Source organism: Sitophilus oryzae, unplaced genomic scaffold, assembly GCF_002938485.1.
Source record: "Sitophilus oryzae breed Bouriz unplaced genomic scaffold, Soryzae_2.0 scaffold_302_pilon_pilon, whole genome shotgun sequence".
Classification (NCBI taxonomy): Eukaryota; Metazoa; Arthropoda; class Insecta; order Coleoptera; family Curculionidae; genus Sitophilus; species Sitophilus oryzae.
Window position 1 is genome coordinate 1,205,514 of NW_022146866.1, and position 25,312 is coordinate 1,230,825.

At 31.2% G+C, this 25,312-nt stretch overlaps 1 protein-coding gene across 3 annotated transcripts in view; it reads right to left on the reverse strand.

The window, feature by feature from the left end:
• Window positions 1–25,312, reverse strand: part of LOC115884591 (sex determination protein fruitless) — a 70,755-nt gene that overhangs the window by 11,172 nt on the left and 34,271 nt on the right. The window contains exon 6 of one of the 3 annotated variants that reach the window (XM_030903216.1): window positions 11,381–12,016. The exons of the other annotated variants lie outside the window; for them this stretch is intronic. Coding sequence (XP_030759076.1) covers window positions 11,682–12,016 — 335 coding nt within the window. The 3' untranslated portion in view covers window positions 11,381–11,681. Of the gene's footprint in view, window positions 1–11,380; window positions 12,017–25,312 lie in introns of those variants that run through there. 3 annotated transcript variants of the gene reach the window in all.

Below are 25,312 nucleotides of genomic sequence, written 5' to 3' on the forward strand. Positions count from 1 at the left end.
TACCAAATATGAAAAATATATTAGTAGATTTGAAAAAATTGGATACATATATATTGATGAGCATTTTCTATGAAAACAGTTGGCACAAAAAGACATATAAAGTAGTATCGTATAAAAAATGACCCATTACTACCCTGTTAATGAAAAACATAAAGAATAGAAAATTAAGAACATTAATTAAACCCTTTGTTGTACTTTACGGTTTAAAAAATAATTCTTATTTATCTATGATATACAGGGTCGCTAATATGTATGGGAACGGTCGATTATTATGTAAAATATAAGAAAGGTACCGCAAAAAGTTAAATATAAAAGTTATAGGATTTTAAATGTCTATTAACGGGTAATACATTTAAGTATACAGGGTCGGTCATAAAGTCATGGCACATCAAATTTTCATTTTTTTAAATGGAAATTTTTTTCCCTGTACATCATTGCATATTTCGGTTCTTTCTTCAATTCTATGCAAAAATCGAGATACACACAATGTAATAAAATCGAATTGTTTAAGTGCTATTTTCAAAACTCAATTACGGTTAGTTTACATTGTGTCCTTTTTGCTTAGAATTAAAGCAAGAACCGAAATATGGCAATAATATACAGGGGGTTCCATTTAAAAAAAATAAACTTTGATGTGCCACGACTTTATGACCGACCCGGTATACTTAAATTTATTACCCGCTAATAGATATTTAAAACCCTATAACTTTTATATTTAATTTTTTGCGGTACCTCTTATACCAGGTGCGTCTCAAAAGTGGCTCACCCCCTATAACTTTTTTATTTTTTCAGATAAAAAAAACTAGATTTGGTATGTTAGTATATGACATAAATTAGGATTGATTGGCGCATTCAATAGTTTTTGGTCACTTCCTGTTTCACCGGAAATGACTACAACTTTTGATTTTCAAATGGCACCCTGCGTATTTTTTTTTACTTTATTCGATAGACAATGACATTCTGAATAGAAAGACATATCATACGTCAACTTTTGACATTTTCGTTTAATAAAAAATCGCATTTTAAATTTCAATCTAGAGCACAATGGCTATATTAAAAACACCAATTTTTAGTCAAGGAGCCTTGGAAAAATAGATTTGATAGTCTAATGTTTTTAGTGTCTTGTCCTGACCGGTTAAAAGATGCCGAAATCGTATTTTTAATCATATCTCAATTTTTTCAAATGGAACGAGGGTGGCTCATTAGCATATTTGGAAAAGGCATTTTTTTACAAATAATTTGATACCATACACTTGGTATTTGAGTTAAATTTTCGTTATGAATCGCATTTTATAATTTCAAATAAACCATATGCGCAAATGTCAAAAGTTGACATATGATATGTCATTCTATTCAGAGTCTTGTTTTCTATCGAATAAAGCAACAAAATACCGAGGGTGCCATTTAAAAATCAAAAGTTGTAGTCATTTCCGGTGAAACAGGAAGTAACCGAAAACAATTGAATACGTCAATCAATCCCAATTTATGTCATATACTGATATACCAAATCTCGTTTTTTTATCTGAAAATATAAAAAAACTTATAGGGGGTTGAGCCACTTTTGAGACGCACCCGGTATTTACCTAACAATCGAGCGTTCCCATACATATCAGTGACCCTGTATAGTTTTACATGAATATACAGGGTAGAAATAAATCACTGTGTATAGACAAGTTCGAAATACAGTGTGCGTGATTCGATCTAATATTTCCCCTCAAAATCTGTACTACCTATAATGAAGAAAAAATAAATCTGAAAATCTTTTTCAGGCAAGAGGGCAACAATTCCTCAAATAAATTCTAAGAACTTAATTGGTTACAAACTATTGCTAAAAACAAAAGCATTAAAAAACTTATTTTTGCTGTGTTACAATAAATGAATTACACGTTTCGAAAAAAATAACTCTCTTCATGCTTATGTTTTTTTATTGTATACATATTATATTAATTTAAATTTAGAGTCCAAACAAATCCTCTGGACTTATACCACGTATATGCTTATAAAAAACTATGTTAAATAACATTTTCGCTTGTTCTTTTTCTTCGAAAACACATCAGAAGTTCGTATATAGAATAAACTTGTATAATATAAAGTATATATCAAAAAACATCCGCAACCATTTTGTTTGTTTCGTTCTTTACATAAATACATCGAGAAAAACGTATTAGGGGAAAGTGACTTAATATGAGATTTTTCTAAAATACAGAGTGTCCCAATATTCCGTAGACATACAACTACACCGTATTTTTGGAATCAAAATAAGTTCATTGGACACAATTTACCTCTATATAAAAGTGTTTCGTTTGTCCGCTAGAGGGCATCAAACTTTAAAAGAATAAACACATTTTTCAGATATTTTAAGAACCGTTATTCCGATTTGAATGTGATTTTAGGAGTCCATGTTTTGCTAAGTGCTTTAACATTTGATTTTAACAAAAATCAAGAAAAAATACGGGAAGGGTAAAAACTACCCTCACCCCTACATAAATTTTAGTATAAATAGAACTCAACCGACGACCGATTTTTTTTTTCGTAAAATGGGCATTCTAATATTTACTACTTTTTTTGTCTCTTGTAAAAAACGCTACTGGGAATACTTTTTAGGTGTGATAAAATCATTTTCCGAAGCTGACTTCCAAAAAATGTCTTTGTCACATCAAGCTATGGAGGCGCTTAAAATCTATTAAGGCAGGCGGCCACTGCGAGCGTAACTAAACTAAGCTAAGAATATACGAACAAACGGTAACTAAACGAAAATAAGTTTCATCGGCCACTGGGAACGATTAGTAGTCAGCTAAGTTAGCTGCGTTTTCGTATTGTGTCTCTGCTATCATAGAACTAATCGCTGCGAAAAATTCGCTGGAACCTGTCACGAACTAAAACGAGCGAAACTAAACTACGATTTGAATCTTCGTTCATATATTTTCGTTTAGTTTCGCTCAAGTGGCCGCTGGTGCATTTAAAAGTATGGGACAAGCGACCACTGCTAGCGAAACTAAACTAAGCCAAGCGAAGATAAGATTTGTAAAAATCAGCTCCCATACTTTTAAATGCATCAGCGGCCACTTGAGCGAAACAAAACGAAAATATATGAACGAAGATTCAAATCGTGGTTTAGTTTCACTCGTTTTAGTTCGTGACAGGTTCCAGCGAATTTTTCTCAGCGATTAATTCTCTGATAGCAGAGACACAATACGAAAACGCAGCTAACTTAGCTGACTACTAAGCAAAAATCGTTCCCAGTGGCCGATGAAACTTATTTTCGTTTAGTTACCTTTCTTTCTATATTCTTGCTTAGTTTATTTTCGTTCGCCTTTATGCTCTAATAATCTAGTTAGCAAAAATATGGAATTTTATGTTAGTATCACAAATTATATTTGACAATAAGCTTCATAAAAAGCTTAAAAAAATTAAATTAATCAACGTTCGGGTTTATTTTTGATAGATCAATATTATATATAGATCAAGCACTTTTGTATAAAGGTAAATGATGTGCAATTAACATATTTTGATTAAAACAATACTTAATTCTATGTCCCCGGAATATTGAAACTTCCTATATATTTTGTAGGTCTGCCTTGGAAAAATAAATTCTCCAAAAAATGTTTTATCAAAAACTATGCAATGTGGCGTTTTTTCACAAGAGACAAAAATGTCGACGGCCCATTTTAAAATAAGTTTTGTTGTCGGTGGAGTTGGAAAATATTTATACTAAAATTTATGTAGGGGTGAAAGTAGTTCTTACCCTTCCCGTATTTCTTCTTGATTTTTGTTAAAGACAAATGTTAAAGCACTTAGCAAAACAGACGCCTAAAATCTCATTCAAATCGGAATAACGGTTCTTCAAATATCCGAAAAAAGTGTTTTGATGCCCCCTAGCGGACAAACGAAGCACTTTTGTATAGCGGTAAATTGTGCCCAATGAACTTATTTTGATTCCAAAAATACGTAGTAGTACTATATCCACGGAATATTGGGACACCCTGTATATGTATTGATTTACTAACTTAGTAATACTAAAATCTGTTTTGTATGATATAATATACACTCACCGGCATGAAAAACGTGCACCTTAAAATATTGATAGGATTTTAAAGTTTAATATATATTCTGTTCTAGCTGGCCGATTTTGAAGATTTTTAAGCGGTTTGTAGTTAAATTATTTGACTTTTTAGTATCTCTCTCTAAATTAAAAATGAAAGTTTCCGTCTCTCTCAATTTTTTTCCGCGTATTTACTGGATCAGGGGTAAGCACTGTGTTACCCAGAATAATACCCAGAAAAAAAAATATCTCATATTAAGTAGGTACATATGAATGTCATAACTTTCCACACTAGTTTTTACTGTTAATTAATAATTAATATAACCTTCCCTGTATCTCGTACAAAAAGCTGTTTGCTCTCTTTGCAAATGAAAGCAACTGTATTTAAACTAGTAAAATATTGCACTGAATTATTATAAAATAGGTTGCTTGTAGCACCAATTCTTTCCTAACATATCACATTCCTTCTTAAAAAGGATTCGTTTATTTTTTATTAAATTTATTATTAAAATTGAAACGGTTTAAATACAAAAAGAAATATTCGCCAATATTTTAGGTTTCTTGTCAAAAATGGTTAGTGTTTTAGGTGGTTGAAAAATACGCATGCGTGAAAATTGACGGTCCAAAGATGGTAGTAAACGTTGACATTTCAAACAATCAATTAGAGCTGTACTAAATTTTAAATTGATAGAGCTGTTTGAATTTTGTCAAAATCTCTTGGTTTTCTTGATGTGTCGATAGCGACACTACGAAGTTCTGAGAACGCGGCTTTCAGCCCGGTTTTCATAACTTTGTAGTGTCGCCAGCCACACGTCAAAAGAACCAATGAGATTTGTACAAAATTCAAACAGCTGTCAATTTTAAATTTCAACAACTCTTATTAGTTCTTTGAAGTGCCAACCTGTATCGCCAGCGACAGGGAGCTTTATGGATTAAAACCAGTTTATAAGACCTTAAGATGCCTTTTATTATTAAACTTTATTACGAGCAGGTGCCCTAGAATGTAGAAAGGGTGGGAGGGGGGTTAATCACTGCGACCTTAAAGATCTATCGTGCCCCCCTTCCTTGAGTATAACTCATCATAGAGTCTAACATATTTTATTTCTTTTGAGAGGCTCATTCGAAAATTAAATTCATTATTTTTCAACTAGTTTTGTTTAGTTTCACTATTATGCAAAAAAACTAATTTAATATCATTAGCAAAATAATCGTATTATTTGATGCTTGTAGTATCACTGATAAATATTTGAAATTCTTAAATATATTGCCAACCAAACGGGTAGAATCAAAATAGCCAAATATTCCAGTCATTTTGGATCACTTTGTAGTATTATTTAGGTCTGTTTGTACCCCACTAGGTGTGTTACATTAATAAATAATTAAATTATTAAAGTAAAACAATACATAAAAGTATTATAGTACAATACTACATTTTTTTTCTCATGCACACGTATCAACTACCTAAAACACATTTTTCAATTAAAATTATTACTTCGTAGACATAAATTCGTTACACCGACGCGAAGCCCGGACTAAAACTCGACTTTAGTACGAGAGCATAAACTTCAACAACTATCGATATGCCCCGAACGAAGCCTACACCGAAGATTTCTTTGGTTAAAAAATTGACAGAGGACCGCGACGTCGCAGAAAATTAATCCGCAACCAGCACACCGACGTTGCCGGACCGACTTATTAATCTTGACGTCGACGAAAAATTACGGAATCGACTAGTGCAGGTCCCGCGGGCTTTAAAAAATATTAGATATATTTATATAATACATATAACTATATACTTTTCTCAAATATAATTGTTTTTAAGTTGAATAAACATATATATATTATATTAAGCGAAACAAATATCCCTTATAAAACACCTTTTCCTATTTATTAATATTATTAATAACACCGATTGATATTATTTACAATAAGGTACTATTTAGATTTAAATAAAAAAGTATCACGTTAGAAAGACCCGAAAAAATCAAAGAAATTAACAAAAATAAAAAAATATAATTATTTCTTTAAAAAATGTACTCTATGATTATTATATTTTACATAATGCACTTTATTGCTGTATAGTGCACATTCCAGAGAATTATCTACAGCATTTACAACACCTTCCACAAGAAGAAAGATATATTTTATAAGGCAGCCTAAGTCGTTACGTTACGTCAAATGATGAAGTAAAACATTTCCAAACAATGCGATAAATACAGGTTAAACGTTAACAAAAATTTTATTTCATAAATTTTCTGTGAGCATATATGATTTCTCATGTATTTATTATTATATTATGTTGTGAATAGATTTTCCTATAATTTTACAGTAAAGTTGGGACCCCATTAGGTCACACGCCACGCCACGCCACGCCACCCCACGTCATGAAGATCTGTGCGTGTTTCTCCATTTAATTACGTGTGTTGCGCACACACTAGGGCTCACGCCACGCCATCCCACGCTATAACATGTGTGATGGGCGATTCGTCTGTCCCAGATCTCACGTGTATACTCTTTATCACGTTGCAACACGTGGGCTTACGTGGGATAGCGTGGCATGGTGTGGCGTGTTGCCTAATGGGGTCCAGGCATAACTCTATTTTGAAAAGTATCTAGTAGTTTTAAGCAGTTTGGGGTTATATTTGTTGTTGATTTTTTCCATTTCATAGAATTAAATGTATGATTTTTATTGTGACGAAAGTTAACTCAATTGAATAATGGCTTATGGAATATTTATCGGCTTTTAGGACATTGTTTGGAAACGGTTTTAAGTCTGCCTATCGACGTGACGTCAGACTTAGGTAGTCTATTCTGCCTTTATCTCTAATCTATTTTTCACAAAAAAAACTGATCAAAGATATAACAAATTCAATATATAATATTGTTTTAAATATAAAAATGTAGAGTTTTTCTTCTGTGCAAGCAATAAGAGCTTGCCATTTTCTAAACAATGCTGTATTTATTAATACTAAGAATCAAACTCTTTCGAATACAGACTGTAAAATGGTGTTCCACCACAGAATATATTCATGTATACTACCATAGCTATGAAATTAAAAAAAATCCAATGATTTTTATACGTATTATGTATACTTTCTTAGGTGTTGTGGAATAATAAATAAAATTGAATTAAAGTAATTTATAATCATAGAGTATGAAGTTTGACATTATAATATTAAGAAAAAGTAATACTTAATCAACAAAATATTCTCTATACAAGGCCGGATACCTATATATGACTATTATATACTATAACAGTAGTATTGCACATTGTTTAGTTTTCGTTTTATGTATATAACTTACATCTTTGCACAACAGAATTATACATTTTTTCTATATAAAACAAAAAAAAGGAAGAATCTACTAATTGGGTCCCAAGCAAAAATAGTCAACGTTGTATATATTTAGAGCTAACTGTACAATTTTATTTCGTATTTTTTTCAAAAAAAAATCGAAAAATCAACCGTTCTATCTAGAAAAGGCCGCCAAAAATTTACAAAAGTAGCACACATCGTTGTAAAATCAAGGTTTGGACTCTGTAAGTCTGTAGGAAAGTCATTTTTATCTATCCAGTGTTGCCAGTAGTCTGATTGTAACCCTTTTATTTTTTTTTATGTATTACATGATATTGGAATACTTTCTTAGACTTATATCCACTATGATCATAAAATAGTGGACCAATAAAAAAGGAGTGGATATTATGAAGAATTACTACAGAGGATAAGCTTTTCAAGAAAAAATATGTAATTCATTTGATACTAAACCACTTTATGCTGTTTTGGATTTATATTCCATACTTTCCTAAAACTAGTAAGTTAGTAACGAAAATTGTGCATCTGGGCAATGCTGGATAGACAAAAAATTCGTACCTACGGGCCTATAGAGTTCGAGCACAAAACTTCCGCGACAATCCGACAACACCGCCGCGAAAAAAGTTCTCTGACCGATCAAAAAAAAAACATTTCGCGTTATATAAGTTAAAATATATATAGTTTTCTTTTTTAAATCTAATACGAGAGATTCTTAAACCTAAATCATTAGTTAATTAGTCCTTAAGAATAAGATTTATATATATTTGAGATAAGAGTAACTTGAGGTATAATATTTTAAAAAATATATAAATATAAAATTGCACTTACACGATAATAATAATAATAGTTAAGGAAATCTATTAGTTTTATAGAAAAACGCATTATTTTTTACATACATATCGAACATTATTAATAAAGGTTTGTAAGTTAAGATAACAGAAACAAACGTATTTGTTTATACGAGGTGAGAAAAAAATACATTGCTGAGTATTTGGTTAGTGTTTTTTTTTGAGCCACCCGGCTTGGAATCCCCGGACAAAATGACTGATGCGGCGTTGCCAAACTTTCGAACGGACGGGAATACGAACAATTTTTTCCTTAACATATAAATTCCCTACGTTCAAAAAATTCTTTCATCACAGATTTAACGTTTACTTTTTGCTTTTCCTATGTTTTATAAACTAGAGTTGTGTTACTATACAGAGTCATCTAAAAAAGTCCGCAAACGTTCATGTTTTATTCGTAATTTACGTATGTTCAAAACCCATATTAGTTTTTTTGTATGGTATTTTACATAAAATTGATATAAGTAATTAATATTAAATAGAATAATTGATAACTAATATTTTTCAAATTTTGAAAAACGTATGTTTTAAATTAAATATAAATAAAAATAATATATCTACTGAAAGAATATCGTAACATACCAATTATAAAAATTATAGATGACACTGTATATAATATTAAAATATCTCACTTAAAAAAAACCAACCCAAAAGGGATGATTTCTAGAACAACAGAAAAGTATTTTATAAGTATGTAAACTCTAGTTTTCTGTTTCCTTTTACAATTTCGAAGTCGGACATAACCTCAAAATCTCTAAGCGAATTAAGAATAAAATATATTGATTGCATAGACTAGAATAAAAGTAGGTCCTTATTGCATTCAAGTAATATAGGTATAAATATCTGTATATATAATTTTCTGTTTTCATTTCTTTACATACATACATAGTTTCAAGAACCTTTTGACACAGTAGGACCAATCAAAAAAGAAAAATTATAAACAGTCAGACATAATGAAGAAGTGGTACATATTATGAGCCAATATAAAATGTACCACGTCAATATACAGTAAAATATACCGATCTGGTCATCGAAACTGCGTGGTCTGGATTTTAACGTGTAAGACAGTGATGCAGACAGCTTAAATGAAAAATCAAATGTATTAAAAAGAGATAAAAGTTAGGTTGATACATTTCTTCTATGCCGGTATTGCCGGATTTTGCATCAAAATTTCAAACCGCACAAGTAAGTGTTTAGGAAAATTGTTGCATCTAGGGTTTTAACTTTATTTTTTACAATTAGTTACTCATTTTACTACATCATTACTCATTTTACTACAACATTATTTTATTTCTTGGACGAACCGGCAATACTGTATGCCACTTTTTATTTTGTCTCTCTGTCTGTCAACTGGTCGTATATATTTATCTCTGTCGTATGCATTAAAGTACAGACTACGGATAGTATAACTATATCATAAAGAAAACAGATTTGCGGTTGGACTACACATAATTTTTTTCGTGCATTTTGTCTGACAAAACATCGTGTGGATAGACTTTATAACCTTTATTTATAACCAGTATATTTGAGCCAAAAATCTAGTGGTTATAAATAAAATTTCAAATCAAAGAAAGTATCAAAAAGTTCTCAAAATAAAAGCAAAATAAATGTGGATTTTGATAAAAAAATACGATTTAGTCACGATTTTAAGTCATACCTGGAACGTTTCGTCTTGGAAGACCCCCATTTTTGTTAAAAAAATACTATTCATTGTTTCTAGAGAAACCTGTTAAACATGAGGAAATTTTGAGACAATTTTATTTAACACAGTAGTACTAAAAATATTTAAAAAAAGCACAAAAAATTGTGATGGGTGTTAGTGAAATTTTGTGATGTTTGACTACGTCCTGCTTTAAATAAGTTCAATACTTCAAAGCTCTCTTTGAATATTTAGGGTGTCTCAAATCGCATAACTAAACGTTACTATTATTATATGTGGCTAAAAAATAGAAATAAAATTGCATAAAGTAGATTTACACGGTGGACTTTTAGTTCATAAAAAAGTATGATTGAGCGCCTCAAACTATTTTTTAATTAGATTACCGATGTAAATCTACCTCAAAGTGAACTAGCCATAGATAGATGGACATTAGATGTTTTTTTTAGACCCCCCATCATTTGATGTAAAAATGCACGATACCACCAGAGTAATGATATCCTCATGCTTGTGTATTTTACTAATTCCACCTTAATGCGCATGCGCAAATTGATATCTTTAAAAAGCTTCATTAATTTCTTAATTTATTTTATTCCGCCATCATATTTCACCTTCAGTCATTTCAAAAAGTTTTTACCGAAACTTATACCGGGTATTCTTTAAAAGTGACTCACACCTATAACTATTAAGTAAAAAAACAAAATTTGGTATGTAGTATATGACATAAATTAGGACTGATTGTCGTATTCAATTGTTTTCGGTCACTTCCTGTTTCACCGGAAATGACAACAACTTTTGATTTTTAAATGGTACCCTCGGTATTTTTTTTACTTTATTTGATAGAAAATGACACTCTGAATAGAATGACAGATCATATGTGAACTTTTGACAATGTTGACGCCCGTTCCATTTAAAAAAAATGAATTATGATTAAAAATACGATTTAGTCATCTTTTAACTGGCCAGAAACAGACACGACAAACATTAGACGATCAAATCTGTTTTTCCAAAGCTCCTTGATTAAAAATTAATAGTTTTAACACTCCAGATTAAAACTTAAAATGCTATTTTTTTAGTGAAATGTCAAAAGTTGACACATTATATGTCATTCTATTCAGAATATCATTTTCTATCATAAAAAGTAAGAAAATACCGAAGATACCATTTAAAAATCAAAAGTTGTAGTCATTTCCGGTGAAACAGGAAGTGACCGAAAGTAATTGAATACGTCAATCGATATAATTAAAAATACGATTTGGGCATCTTTTAACCGGCCAGGACAAGACACTAAATCGGTGATCCTACCTTGATTAAAAATTAGTGTTTTTAACATATCCCTGGCACTCTAGATTGAAATTTTAAGTACAATTTTGTTTTAATCGAAAATGTCAAAATTTGACATATGATATGTCATTCTATTCAGAGTGACATTTTCTATCGAATAAAGTAAGAAAATACCGAGAGTGTCATTTAAAAATCAAAAGTTGTAGTCATTCCGGTGAAACAGGAAGTGGCCAAAAATTGAATACGTCAATAAATTCTAATTGATGTTATATACTAACATACCAAATTTCGTGTTTTTAATCTGAAAAATATAAAAGTTATAGGGGAATAATCGTGCATCTCTATTTCGAGTTCTATTTTTTAAGTACCAATATTAATGGTAGCACCTAAATTAGAGATTATCCAAGTAAAGAAAAAAAAACGTTCCCAAGCACGCAACTTTCCAAGTTGTTCGCTCAGAAGAGATCGTGACTCAAATCGTACCCCCGCAAACGCTATGAGTCGCACATGGCCCTCCAATAGAAATAATAATAGAGCCAAAATCAGTCGGCCGGCGATTCGGCGGTGGTGATGGGGCCCCCCTGGTCGATCTTGGGGCCCGCCACGATGCCGCCCACCGCCGCCCCCGGCACCGTCGAGCTATCGAACTTCCTCGTGTCCGGATTGTAATGGGGATGTTTAAATTTGCAATGAGTGCGCAGGTTGTCGCTCCTGGTGTACGTCGCCCGGCACAGGGGACACTCGAACCTGCCTGGGAAGTGCACGTGATAGTGGTTTCGGATGTGTGTCACTATTTTCCCACAAAGTTTGCAGCGGTGCAGATTGCATCCGCCCGGCAACTTGTCAAAGGTAAGCCGCATGTGCCAGGTTTTCGAACCTGCAATCAAAAAACCAACCGATTACACAACGGCTTTCATTTCGGCTTTTTTTTCTTTCTATAATAGAGATATAAAACGATCAGAACGGCAATAAAACGTACAGGATGTCCTATTTTCGTGTTTTACAGGGTTTCTCGTTTATGAGTATAAAAATGCACAAAATGCGGTTTAAGCTGGTCCGACAAGATGTGTCCAACGTTGATACCAAATCTGTAACCAACATCTAGCATAGGTTTATACAGGGTGTTTCAAAAATATGTGCCATCTCTCGTGGTGAGATTCCTCACTTAAAAATAAGATTTATTTTTCATATCAACATAGGTCCGATTCTGCTTTGTTTCGCAGCTACAGGGTGTTAAGTCTTAATAATCTTTCGATTTATTATAATTTTCTTCCAAGTAGTTTTAGTGATTTGAATGAAATTTTGAGGGTAAAAATTACTGTAAGTGCTAAATATTTTACTGCTAAAAAAGTGTCGATAAATTCATCAGGGACGTGCATATGGATTATCACTGGAATATTTTTCAAAAAAAAACGTGCCCCACTGATTTTTTTTTCTTTTGATATCAAAATTGCGTAGGCCATTTAATGCCAGTTAAAAGTTATCTCTAGGTATTTTGTCGAATTCGGGCTCCTTGATGCCAATTAATAAAATTAGAATAAAAATAAAATTAATAAATTATATATTTTACCTAATTTATTATTAGATATTATTACTATTATTCAACCTACAGCAATTTCAAATAAAAAAATAATGGTATTTAAAATAATTATAAAAAACCTAATTATTTCCAAAAAATTTAACATCCTGTAACTCTAAAACCATACATTTCCGCACCTATGTTTCCTATGTTTATAGGAACTTTTTTTCATATTTTTTGATGAGGAATCAATTAGTACTTATTTAAAACTTTCGCAAGTTAATGAATAATTTTTTTTAAAGGTTGCTATTAGACTTGGATCAAGGCAAATTAATAAAATTGCGTTTATCTCACCAAGGAGGCCGAAATCGGCAAAATATCAAGAGACAAATTTTAATCGGCATTAAACCGTTTACACTATTTCACTAACAAGAGAAAAAAAGTCAGTGGCGTACATGCTTTTTTTAGAAAAATATTCCAGTGATAACCCATATCCACGTCCCTGATGAATATGTCAGCACCTTATTAGCTATAGAATATGTCGCATTTATAGTACCGTATGATCGAATAAAAACGGTGTCCAGTTGGCTTGGAAATGACGATCGATGGCATTTCCTATATAAATTTACATATAAAATGACAGCGATCTTCCTTTCATAGCCGTCGCTGACGCCGTTTTTATTCGATCATACGGTACCTTTTACCCTCAAAATTTTATTCGAAACGCTAAAAGTACTTGGAAGAAAATTATAATAAATCGAAAAAATATTAAGACTCTAACACCCTATAGCTATAAAACAAAGCAGAATCGGACCTATGTTGATATGAAAAATAAATATTATTTTTACGTGAGGAATCTCCCCACGAGAGATGGCACATGTTTTTTGAAACACCCTGTATTGCAATTGACAAGTGTGACACGATGTAGCAAATGTTCATGTGTCCAACGTTTGAAGGTTTTTGCCACATCGTGTGGGACCGGCTTTATACATTACTTTTGTTACTTTTTTGTGAAACTAAGATCCTACACAAAGATTTGCCCTAGTCCTCTTAGTTCTTGAAAACAAGGGCCAATTTAGAATTGTTGCATTTTGCGACCCCCTCGTATCTCAGTTATAACTTATCACATAAGTGAAAACTGAGTTCAGTGGCGTAACTAGATTTTCGCTGGAAGCTGTCCTTAAAATATAGTCCAAACTTATGTTTTTTTTTATATGGGATACCATGTATAGTATTATTTTATTTTATTTGTCTTGTTATGACATTTCTAAAAATATATACTCTATACAAGGTGAGTCTTAAATAAGTGCAAAAATTTTCAGGGCTGGGAGATCTCAAAGTGTTAAAAGAAATATATTTTCTCTTTATCGTTTTTCAAATAAGTCCAAAATAACCGAGATATTTTACTTTGAAAATTTCCAAAAAAATTAAATTTTGAGAACCACTGGCTCTTTTCTGAGTTTTCTTTCTTGTAAATTTAGTCTACTACTTATGTCGCCATATTACGAAAATATTATATTTTTTAGCTAAAAATTAAAAAAAATCTATAAAACTCTTCAAAAAAAAATTCGCGAAAAAGACCTCATAGACGTGTTTCTAAGGAATTCGAAATATATTCCCACTAAAAATATTTGTACTTACTTAAGACTCACCCTGTATATATTTTTATAAAGAAGGTTGAATGCATTATTTAAATTTTTAACCGACCTAAATTAGGCATAAAAAAAATCGATTCATTTATTTGACGTCAAATTTTAGTTATTGGCCATTTTTTTAGTTAAATAATGCATTTTTACTTTGTTTATAAAAATAATGGAATATATTATATTTCTTTTAGAAAGCCCATACCAAAGCAAATAAAATAAAAATATATTATACAGGGTGTGCCATTTAAAAACACCACTTTTATTTCGAAAATGACAGCTCCCAGCAAAAAACTAGTTACGCCACTAGACCCTGCATGAAAAACTTTATGAGATCATTTTTCTCCTTTTCGATAAGTTATAAGATAAACAAGCGGTAGAAAAATACAACATTTTAAAATTCGTCCTGTATTTCAAGATCGAAGAGGGCTAGGACAAATATATGTGTAGCATTTTTAGTTTCATAAAAAAGTAGCTTAGTAATGTAAAAACTGCATCTTTGTATATCTACTCATAAACAAGAAACCCTGTAAAACACATGAAAATGGGACCCCTGTACAAGAAAGATAGCTAACATCTTTCCTCGTTGTACACGAACTACAGCACAATATCTGCAGATACCCACCTTTATAAAATATGTTGTTGGCCACTGCGGATATTGTTCTATGGTTCGTGTAGGAAAAGGGAAGATAATAGCGAACCTCGCCTTTGCATACTTTAATGCCGTTCTGATCTTTTAATATCTATATTATAAAAATTCTAAGAGATTGCTCGCAAACTACAGACTTGTCATCGGCCGACAGTTTAATCGGCTGCTTAATCCTCACAAAGAAACGGTCAATATAAACATAGTGTTTTTCACTTAACCCCTGCATTAACAGTTTTAAAGATCTAATAATTTAAATACAAATGTAATTCTATGGATAATCCATAATCCTGTATCTCCGAAACTAAGCATTTTTGGACATACATTTATACGAACTTTTTTACTTATTATTATCTACAGAATATGATGCCGAAGTTTCCCGAATCACCCTGTATTTTGTTCCAATGAGCCGATTTTAATGATTTATGTTTATTTTTTCAATTTCTGGCCAAATTATCTGACTGAAGAGGTTAATTCTTTTTAAATTAAAAAATTAGCCCATATCTACCGAACTATATTTTTCCCAAAAAAACAAAATGATATTTTGGCTACAGTTTGAAAAATATTGTGGAATGGTTTACCAAAGTAAGGAATTTAAGAACCATGATCACCAGTTATTTTCACTATTAAAAAAATATATTGTGAGGCCGTTTTCAGTCAATTATACGGCATGTATTTCTTTATGAGAATTAAGCAACCTAATAAACTGACAACAAAATAGTAACATAGAAATAGATTCTTTGCTAATAAACCTGCTTATTTAAGCGATAAAATAGGTAATTGTTTGTCAGATCGAAACAATTATAATACGTATGGCTACATATTTCCTAACTTCTTCCCCAATCAACTTGTTTTGGGTTGGTTAGTTTTAATACTATTATCTTTGTTTATATATTAACTAGTTATTCAGCGTGAGTTAGTTCTGTGAGTTCACTGATAGATGGCTACGAGAATTGCATCGCAGGTCTTTCAAAAATTTGAATTTCTAATTAAGTGGGACAATCGCAAGAAAGGTAAACTAATAAGAATTATTAACCTAAGTTTACCGTTCTTGCGATTCTTCCACTTAATTAGAAATTCAAATTTTTGAAAGACCCGCGATGCAATTCTCGTAGCCATCTATCAGTGAACTCCCAAACCAAACCAAACACACGCTGAATACCTAGTTAATATAGTTAGTAGTTTGGGCTATTATCAAAAAACTAACAGAATTATTTAAGACTTCTGTAGAATCAGTCAATGAAATTCTTCCATAGAATTTTTCCATTACTATTTTGTTATTCTAATATATGTGAACCATCGCCTATGTTGCGTAGCCAATGTAAACTGTTGACCGATCCAAGTTTGTAATCTGCGAGGGCTCGAACCATACGATATTCTCAGTAGCCATTTTGGGTCCAAATATGTTTTTTTTCTGAGTGTAGGCGATATATTAACATTGGATCACATTCGAATTATTAATATTCAATACGGTGCAAAAGCTTCTGAAAATTTTTGATTGGTTTGACAGATCGTGTTAGGAAAAGTAACATGAAAATTATATTCTGCATTGATTTCCATGCACACTATAGTCTCTCCAACGGGAAGATCCCTGATAGCGAGGGTTGTGTCTATTTTTTTATTCACATGCAAATAGTATTCTGTCATTTTTGGGCTGTCGTCTGTCAAAATCTTCCCTGAGTCGTTGGATATACTATAGTGTAAACGGTTCCTTCATAAAGAACTGATCTAATATTGTATTAGTTCCGGTGCGTCTCACAAGTGGCTCACCTCTATAACTTTTATATTTTTATCATAAAAAAAACGAGATTTGGTATATAAATATATGACATAAATTAGGATTGATTGACGTATTCAATTGTTTTTGATCACTTCCTGTTTCACCGGAAATGTCTACAACTTTTGATTTTTAAATGGCACCCTCGGATTTTTTTTATTTTATTCGATAGAAAATGACACTCTGAATAGAATGACATATTATTCGTCAACTTTCGACACTTTCGCATATGGTTTATTTGAAATTGTAACATGCTGTTGATAACGACAATTTGACGATGTTTTTCTCAAATATGCTAAAAAACCACCCTCGTTCCATATGAAAAAATTGAGATATGATTAAAAAACAATTTGTGCATATTTTAACCGGCCAGGACAAGACACTAAAAACATTAGACGATCAAATCTATTTTTCCAAGACTCCTTGATTAAAATTTAGTGTTTTTAACACAGCCATGACACTCTAGATTGAAATTTATAATACAGTTTTTAAGCGAGAATGTCAAAAGTTGACATATGATATGTCATTCTATTCAGAGTATTATTTTCTATTGAATAAAGAAAAAAAAATACCGAGGGTGCCATTTAAAAATCAAAAGTTGTAGTCATTTCCGGCCAAACCGGAAGTGACAAAAAACAATTGAATGCGCCCAATCAATCCTAATTTATGTCATATACTAACACAATAAATCTCGTATTTAAAAAATACAATTTACAGTTTTCAGAAGAGTTTATAACATCAAGAATAAAAAATAATTTTAATGTGATACAATAAATGTAAACATTTGCCTACATAACTGAAAATATTCATTATTAGGAGCTTAAATGGCTGTAAGAATTCATATGTCTTTAGTACTCTACTAAAACTAGTAGAATGATGTGCTTTTAAAAACATTTCAAATAAAAAAATGAACTGATGGAATGTACCTTATTCAATATAATAATTTATTTTACTTAAAAAATAATGAAAGATTTGGATCACAAATAAGTTGGTTTGGATTATATTTTTTAAAGATTATTTTGGAAGGTGATTTATTTGAAACGTCATTCCATAAACATAATTATCATGTAACGTCTTCGAAAGCATCAATGCAATTGCAATAAAGAAAATATATATTGACTAGATATAAATAGAACAGTTTTTGTGATATTTTTTAAATTATTTTTTAACGACCATTTGCATTACGTTTTCCTAATGTAAAATTGATGCTTTGATCGTATTAAATATTTACAAAGTTCAATTTAACAAAAATTAATGATTTTTAAAAAAATAGCAAGTGAGGTACAGAATTAAATTAATAATTCTAATGAAACATGAATATTTTAGATCCGTTTTTAATAAGTAAAAAACTTATGTGTGTGATTCTGTCACTAAATATGCAACCAAGAAAACGCTGTTTCCTAACGAAATCAATAGGAAAACTATCATAGCTCTTTTCACATAGCCCGTTTATTGGAAAAATTGGGAAGATACGCAACCTTATGGGCGAATTAGTGACAAGGCTGATTTGATTTCCCCTTGCTGTACGGTGGAGACACCAATAGTTCTGCGACCAACGCATAAAACTATCATTTTCTCTAATTCGACCAGCGAAGGCATATAGAAGACGGTGTAGAACTGAAAGCGACAGTGTTGCCATATTAAAATGTGTAATATCTGTAATTCGTTTGACAAAAATATCTTTGGATGAAAAATCCGCGTTTAAGTATTGAAAATTTATGCGTGTTAAAAATCGAATAAAAATAAAAATTCTATTAAAGGTACTGAATATGTCGTGTGATCGAAAAAAGTCGTTTAGTTGGCTTGGAAATATTGATTATTGACATTACCATAATATTTTACATGTTATGAAATATCAGCGATCTTCATTTTCAAGCCAACATTCTCGCCGGTCGTTGATTAATTATATATTAAAATAATTGTATAATGATAGAAAATCCGTATTATTAACTCTACCCAAAATCCGTAAATCTACGGATTAATAAGTAGTTCTGGCAACACTGTCTTCGGCAACCACTCAATTTTAAACAAATTTACCCCTAAATAACTGCTAAATCTTTAAAATAAAATGCTCTAGTTACGTGACACTCATTTCATACTCTTGACCTTATATCATGAGGTTGTTTGTAAAGAAGAAAAAAAACAGGACAAAATCGTTAGGACTCAGTGTAACGGTAATTGCATATTTTGTGACGTCATCTATACTATAGGTACTCGTTGGGTACTACTACTTTAGGTAATTATAGCCTGTGAATGTGATATAATTTCAGTTTTTAATCATTACGTGAGATATGAATGACGGATATTGCCTAAAAAAACATTTTTATTGTATCTGAAAAATATTGCTTTATGCAAGAATTGACAAATATTCTTGAATGCAATTTCATACTTCTAGAAGTCTTATTTCTACATTGTAGCCTGAGCTGTTAACTGGCATTTAATGGCATTATTACATCAGCCGCTACTGAACAATATTAATTTGTATTGTTACTAATATTATTTTTATACCATGCGCATCATTCTACTAGTAAAAAGTTTTGTTGGCGGCAAAAAAGTTCATGTTAATATTTCGCCGGTTCTATTATAGTTCTGTCTATTTTTACCATATGTTACAAAAGACAAGACAAAACCATAATAATGAAGTAAAATAAATACAAAATAAAAATTTGTTAGCTCAGAAATTAGGCGGAAATTCTCAGAAAAACGAATATTACTTATATACAAAATTCTGAGAGACCTATCCCAAACTAAACAAATTCTGATTTATTAAAATACCATGTCATCAGTAAATATACTTAAAATAGACCATAAAATCACATTTAGATCTCTGTTCTATTTAGTTCTAAATCATTTAGAAAATTTTATTTGACAGTGATTTCAATAATAATTACTAGATATTTTAGTATTGATTTTGTTAAGTACCACTGTCAAATAAAGCCTTATAAACGACTTATAACTAAAGCTAAACGTAAAATATGACTTCATCGTCTAAAAATATATTTACATTTGCGGTATCAAAATATGTTGTTATGTTGGTTGTTAATGATTAATTTTATTAAAAAATAGTGACAGTATAGCAAAATATTGACAAAGTGCACCCCACAGCAGAAATAGAGAAAAATGTGTGAATGAAAAATAAAGGAGATACGATCACCTGCTCACTCTTCGAAAATCTAAACATCTCTTTTTTTCTTAACCTATAGTCGAAACAGAAATCTTTCAAAATATATGCTCATAGTAATTTCGTTTGATGACTTTGATTCTATATTCTACCCTTTACTGGCATATATTTTAAAAATAACTACCTTTTTGCCAAAGCAGAACATCTTCAAAATATATGCAGGTAATAAGTGTTAAGTTCAATGACTGACGGTTAGATGGCGTTAGCATCTGCTGCTATCGTTAACTGCATATATTTTAAAAACAACTGCATTAAATAAAATCGGTAATTTCCTTGGTATCTTGAAACTAAAATAAAACAGTTTTTTTTTGGAAAATGTTAGGTTTGCAACTCGCAAGACTGAAAAATAAAAGGGTAAGCATGACGAGCTGTTTTTGTAGTGTCGTTTTATTTGGTTGGTTATTTAGTAACTAAGACAAGCATGCAAAAAGCTCGATGAGTTATTTGCTTTTGTTAAATTTAGGCTGGACGCTGACATGCAATTTTGAGTCAGCCAGTTATTTAGTTGTAGAATTGAAAACAATACAGTTTTATGACGCTGCACACATATGCAATCAAATAGTCGGCCGATCGGCCCAATAAGAATATACTGTTTTCACTTTTTCAACTAAATAATCGAAATTGCAAGTCACCGCCTAACCTGAGTGTTTTGAATCCTTCACCAATAGAAACATCACAGCATTACAAACGTGTCATAGACTGATTAGAATTAAAAATACAATATGATTGAAAGAAAAACGGCGCCAGCGATGGCTACGAAATAGAGATCGCTGTCAATTCATATGTAAAATTATATGGGGAATTCCATCGATCGTCATTTCTAAGCTAACTGGACGCCGTTTTTATTCGATTTCAGTTTAAGCTTTATGTCTGTTACTGAAGTTTTTGATGATCAGTTGAACGTTAAGGATATGCGCTATTTTTAATCGGCCGACTATTTTTGATTGCCACTGAAAATTGCCTGTCAGCGCATAGCCTAAAATTACAATGTATATCAAACGTTATTTCTTTTATTATTTTTTTCATCTTATCTTGGGCCCTGTCAATTTAATTTAATAAAATATAATAGGGCAACGGCCCAGCCCCCCTTCGAAACACTCATTAAAACACCGAAGTTAAGCGACGTAAGGCGATACTAGTGGATGGACGGGTGACCGGTTCGAAACTCTGTATCGTGCTGTTGTCCAAAAAAAGGCAAAAGTGTAAAATCTATTGACACACACTGCTCACTCAGGCCGGATGAGATCGGACATCTCGTGAGTAAGAGTCGATTTGGACACTTGCCAAGTCGGTAGGCCATTGACCATATGGCCGAGGACCGCGGTTCGGATTCCGCGTAAACAAAGTAGGCCCCGTCCAAATTAGCCCTGGCAGCAAAAAGGAGACGTTAACTGAAATTTTTAGTTTCTTTACTTTTTTAAAATATAATAGTATTGTTTTTTGTTTACTTATTTAGCTTTTTTGTTTATCTACTTGTGGAACTTGTGAGGTCCTAAATACATCTGGGAGGATTTCTGACTTTTCTCTAGCTAGGGCATATAAGTTGTTAATGGCTAATTCTTTTTATTCTTATTTTTTTACTTTAAAAAAGCCAAGCTAAGACAAACGCGTGACAAATTTTATGGCGCCCAACGTGGGGAAATACTTTTAAATAAGACAACTCTAATAAATAAGATATACATCTATAAACTTAGAGCCAACTAATTTTATTTTTAATTTGCTGTTTAATATTTATTCATTTTTTTGTTTTAATATTATCTTGACTTCTAATTACTTTTCGTTGATTTACCTTTGATATTCGTATTTTTGATTGATATAAATTTGTAATAATAATGATTACAAACAAAATGAACAGATTCATAATAAATATACTCTTTTTGTATAAAACTACTCATATTTCTTATAGGAATAATGCTTTTACATTTAAACATACCTTAAATATTTCACGATCTCTTGTGACAATTTCAGTGACAGACAAAAATTAAACTCGAACTAAAATGATATTTCAGTGGATATTGTATTGTCGTTTTTATTCGATTACACGGTAAAATTTAAGTGAATATAAAACTGAAATTAGTTTTACATAACTCAGACAGTTTTATAAAGTTAAAATTATAAAGTTTCTTCATTTTCTATGCAGTTGAAAAAGGCATATTTTATGTAATTATAACTTTTCATTTAATATTATTTAATAAATGAGTAACAAAATTAATGATTTGCGCGCTATTTATATTCAACTTGTAAGGATAGAGGAGTATTCCTGTTGTTTCGTTAAAGAACCTTTTAAATTCTTCAACACATTTTATTTGGTCCATCTTTAGAAATATAGGGTCATGGTCTCTATTAACTCACGACACATAATATACCCATATATGCTCGCGAATTAAATATTTATGCTAGAAAAGTTCGTAAATATGTTGTGGTCATTTGTAATAACTATACAGGATTATTCACCACACACACGGAGTATGGTAGCTAAACGACTAGATTTTTACAAATTTTAAGTTTTGGGTTTATTGAAGGATTATTAGAGCCACAATTTAAAAATATTTAAAAAAAAATACAGAGTGTCCCAAATAAATACAAACTGATATAGTTGTATTTTTTAAATGAAACACCCTGTATATTATTTTATTTTTAGATTCTACGATTGAAATAAAGGTAAATTTGATTAAGGTTTATCACACTTAAACCTTGCCGTTTTGAAATATATTTAATTTTGTGAGATTGTAGTAAACATTTTAAGGCTTCATTTCTCCAATGGTATGTAAGTTTTTAATGCTAAATATTTACTGAAGTTTATTTATTGATGAGATATTGTGTTGTAATAATAAAAACAGTAATACTACCTTATACAGAGTATCTAAAAATGTATTTTAAATAACTACTAGCTTTAAACAGCAATTACTTGTTTAATTTAAATGGAACACCCTGTATATTTTACGAGAATCAGATGCACAATTTAATTGTCTATCAAATTGTATGATACCATTTTTTACCTATCTCTTAAAGTTTTCGTAGAAAATGTACTTTCTTATAATTATTTAGACCTCATTTATCATATACCCATGAAATATTGACATTCTAGATTTTTTTTAAAGCAACAAATATACAAAATGTACACGTGCTAAAAATGATAATATTGCAAGCACATTACATTTACAAAAATAAAACTATTTAAATCTTTGTAAAAGAATATATCAATTATAAATATACCACCATTATTTCCGCCCAAAAATTAGTTAAACTACATTCTTAATTGTTTTAGTTAATAAATTGTTCTAAATAAATGTGGATTTGAATCAGAAATCAATATAATAATAAGTTATGAAAATGAACGTCCGTTGTTATATAAGCATTCGTGAAAAAAATTAAATAAAATTGATAAGGTGTTACTTTTTACCACGCTGTCTAATACAAATTCAAAAATTAAGTTTTTTAGTATTTGGAGCAATTATTATTAATCAACGCAAACATTCAATTAATGCAGTTCGAATACTGGGATTATATTAATTATTGGTCCTCTTTACAAGGATTTTTTTAATGAAATAAGCGAATTATATCGACAATATTAGTATCTGTACTCTTTGGAAATTTGTCACATCTTAAAAAATAATCTAAAATGTCAATATTCCATAGGTATATTCATAAATGAAGTCTAAATGATAAGAAAATGCACTTTCTACGAAAACTTGAAGAGATAAGTAAAAGATACAGGTATTTTCGAACAATATCGGTTTAGTAGATATGTAACATCGTAACGGTTAAAATTACCTTAAAATTACCCCGGACATATCCGGGTAAATCCGTACGTATGGAAACCCTATCTACAGTTTTAGAATTATCTTTAGATAAAGAAGTGACGAATTATTGGCAACGTTCCTTTCAAGAAAAAAAAGTGCCTTGTTTCTTACGGTACTTTTAACTAAATTTGCACAAACCTAGTCAAACTAGATAGAAGTAATTAAAAACGTCAAACAGACTGGAGGAGGATTTTTCTCGAAACATTTCCCCCGAACAAATTCCCAGCGATTTATCTATACTTTTCACGGTCAGAAGCGCGACCTGAAACTTTAAATCATTAATCATAGTCATAGTTTGCCCGGTTTTCTTGCCTCCATCAAGACTGCGAGGTTCTTTTTTTTTCTCTTGGTTGTTTTTGCAGAAAACGTTCATCTTTCTAAAGTCGTTCTTTGCTTGGCGAAAATGAAGCGTAGTTTGGGTAAAAATGACGAAACAAAGGGCATTGTTGGACGTTTGCCCTCAGACAGGAAGAAATGCAAGTCGAATTTATCAACATTTAAACTTTTTGACGGTTTCGTAATTTCGAAATTAGTCACCATGGTTTGTGTGCGAAAAAAGAACGCCTTATTTACAAGAAATATCTTCATAGGCACGACTATAGCAAAACTATGAACTCAAAGAACTTAAGAAATACCGGGTGCGTCTCATCCCCTATAGCTTTTTTATTTTTTCAGATAAAAAACGAGATTCGGTATGTTAGTGTATGACTTAATTTACTGTCAAGGTGTATGTAGCGCTAAACTGTATTACTGGTTGCATAACTGCATTACTGCTACATAACTGCAACCTGCATTGAGGAACCTGGCGAATTCGCCAGAAAGTAAAAGAAAATTACAGAATTCTTGAGAATGTTCCAGAAACACTCGCCAGGGGGTATATAAGGCCCGCGTTTTGGCAGTTGGCAGTCTGAAGTTTGATAATACCGCGTTTTAAATTGTGAATTAATTGGCGAAGGTGCCAGTACAGTTAGAGTAATAGTAGTTGCATAAATTGTGTTGTAAATAGTATAAGTTGTGTGTACAGAGTGAGACAAATAAAATCGTTAAGTATTTTATCGTGAGTTTAAATAGTGGATCCACGGAATCCGTAACATTACGATTGATAGACGTATTCAGTTCTTTTCGACCACTACCTGTTTCACCGGAAATGAATACAACTTTTGATTTTTAAATAGCATCCTCGGTATTTTTTTACTATATTCGATAGAAAATGACACCCTGAATAGATTGGCATATCATATGTCAACTTTTGACAGTTTTACTTAAAAAATTCAATCAAATAAAAACACTAATTTTTAATCAAGGAGCCTTGTTTTGTAATAGCAGCCGTCTAATGTTTTTAGGGTCTTCTCTTGGCCGGTTAAAAGATGCCTAAATCGTATCTCTACTCATATCTCATTTTTTTCAAATGGAACAAATGTGGCTCATTAGCATATTCGGAAAAATCATTTTTTTACGAATAATTTGGTACCACACACTTGGTATTTTGAGTCAAATTAGCGTTATGAATCGCATGTTGCAATTTCAAATAAACCATATTCGAAAACGTCAAAAGTTGACATATATTATGATGTGTCAATCTATTCAGAGTGTCAGTCTCTATC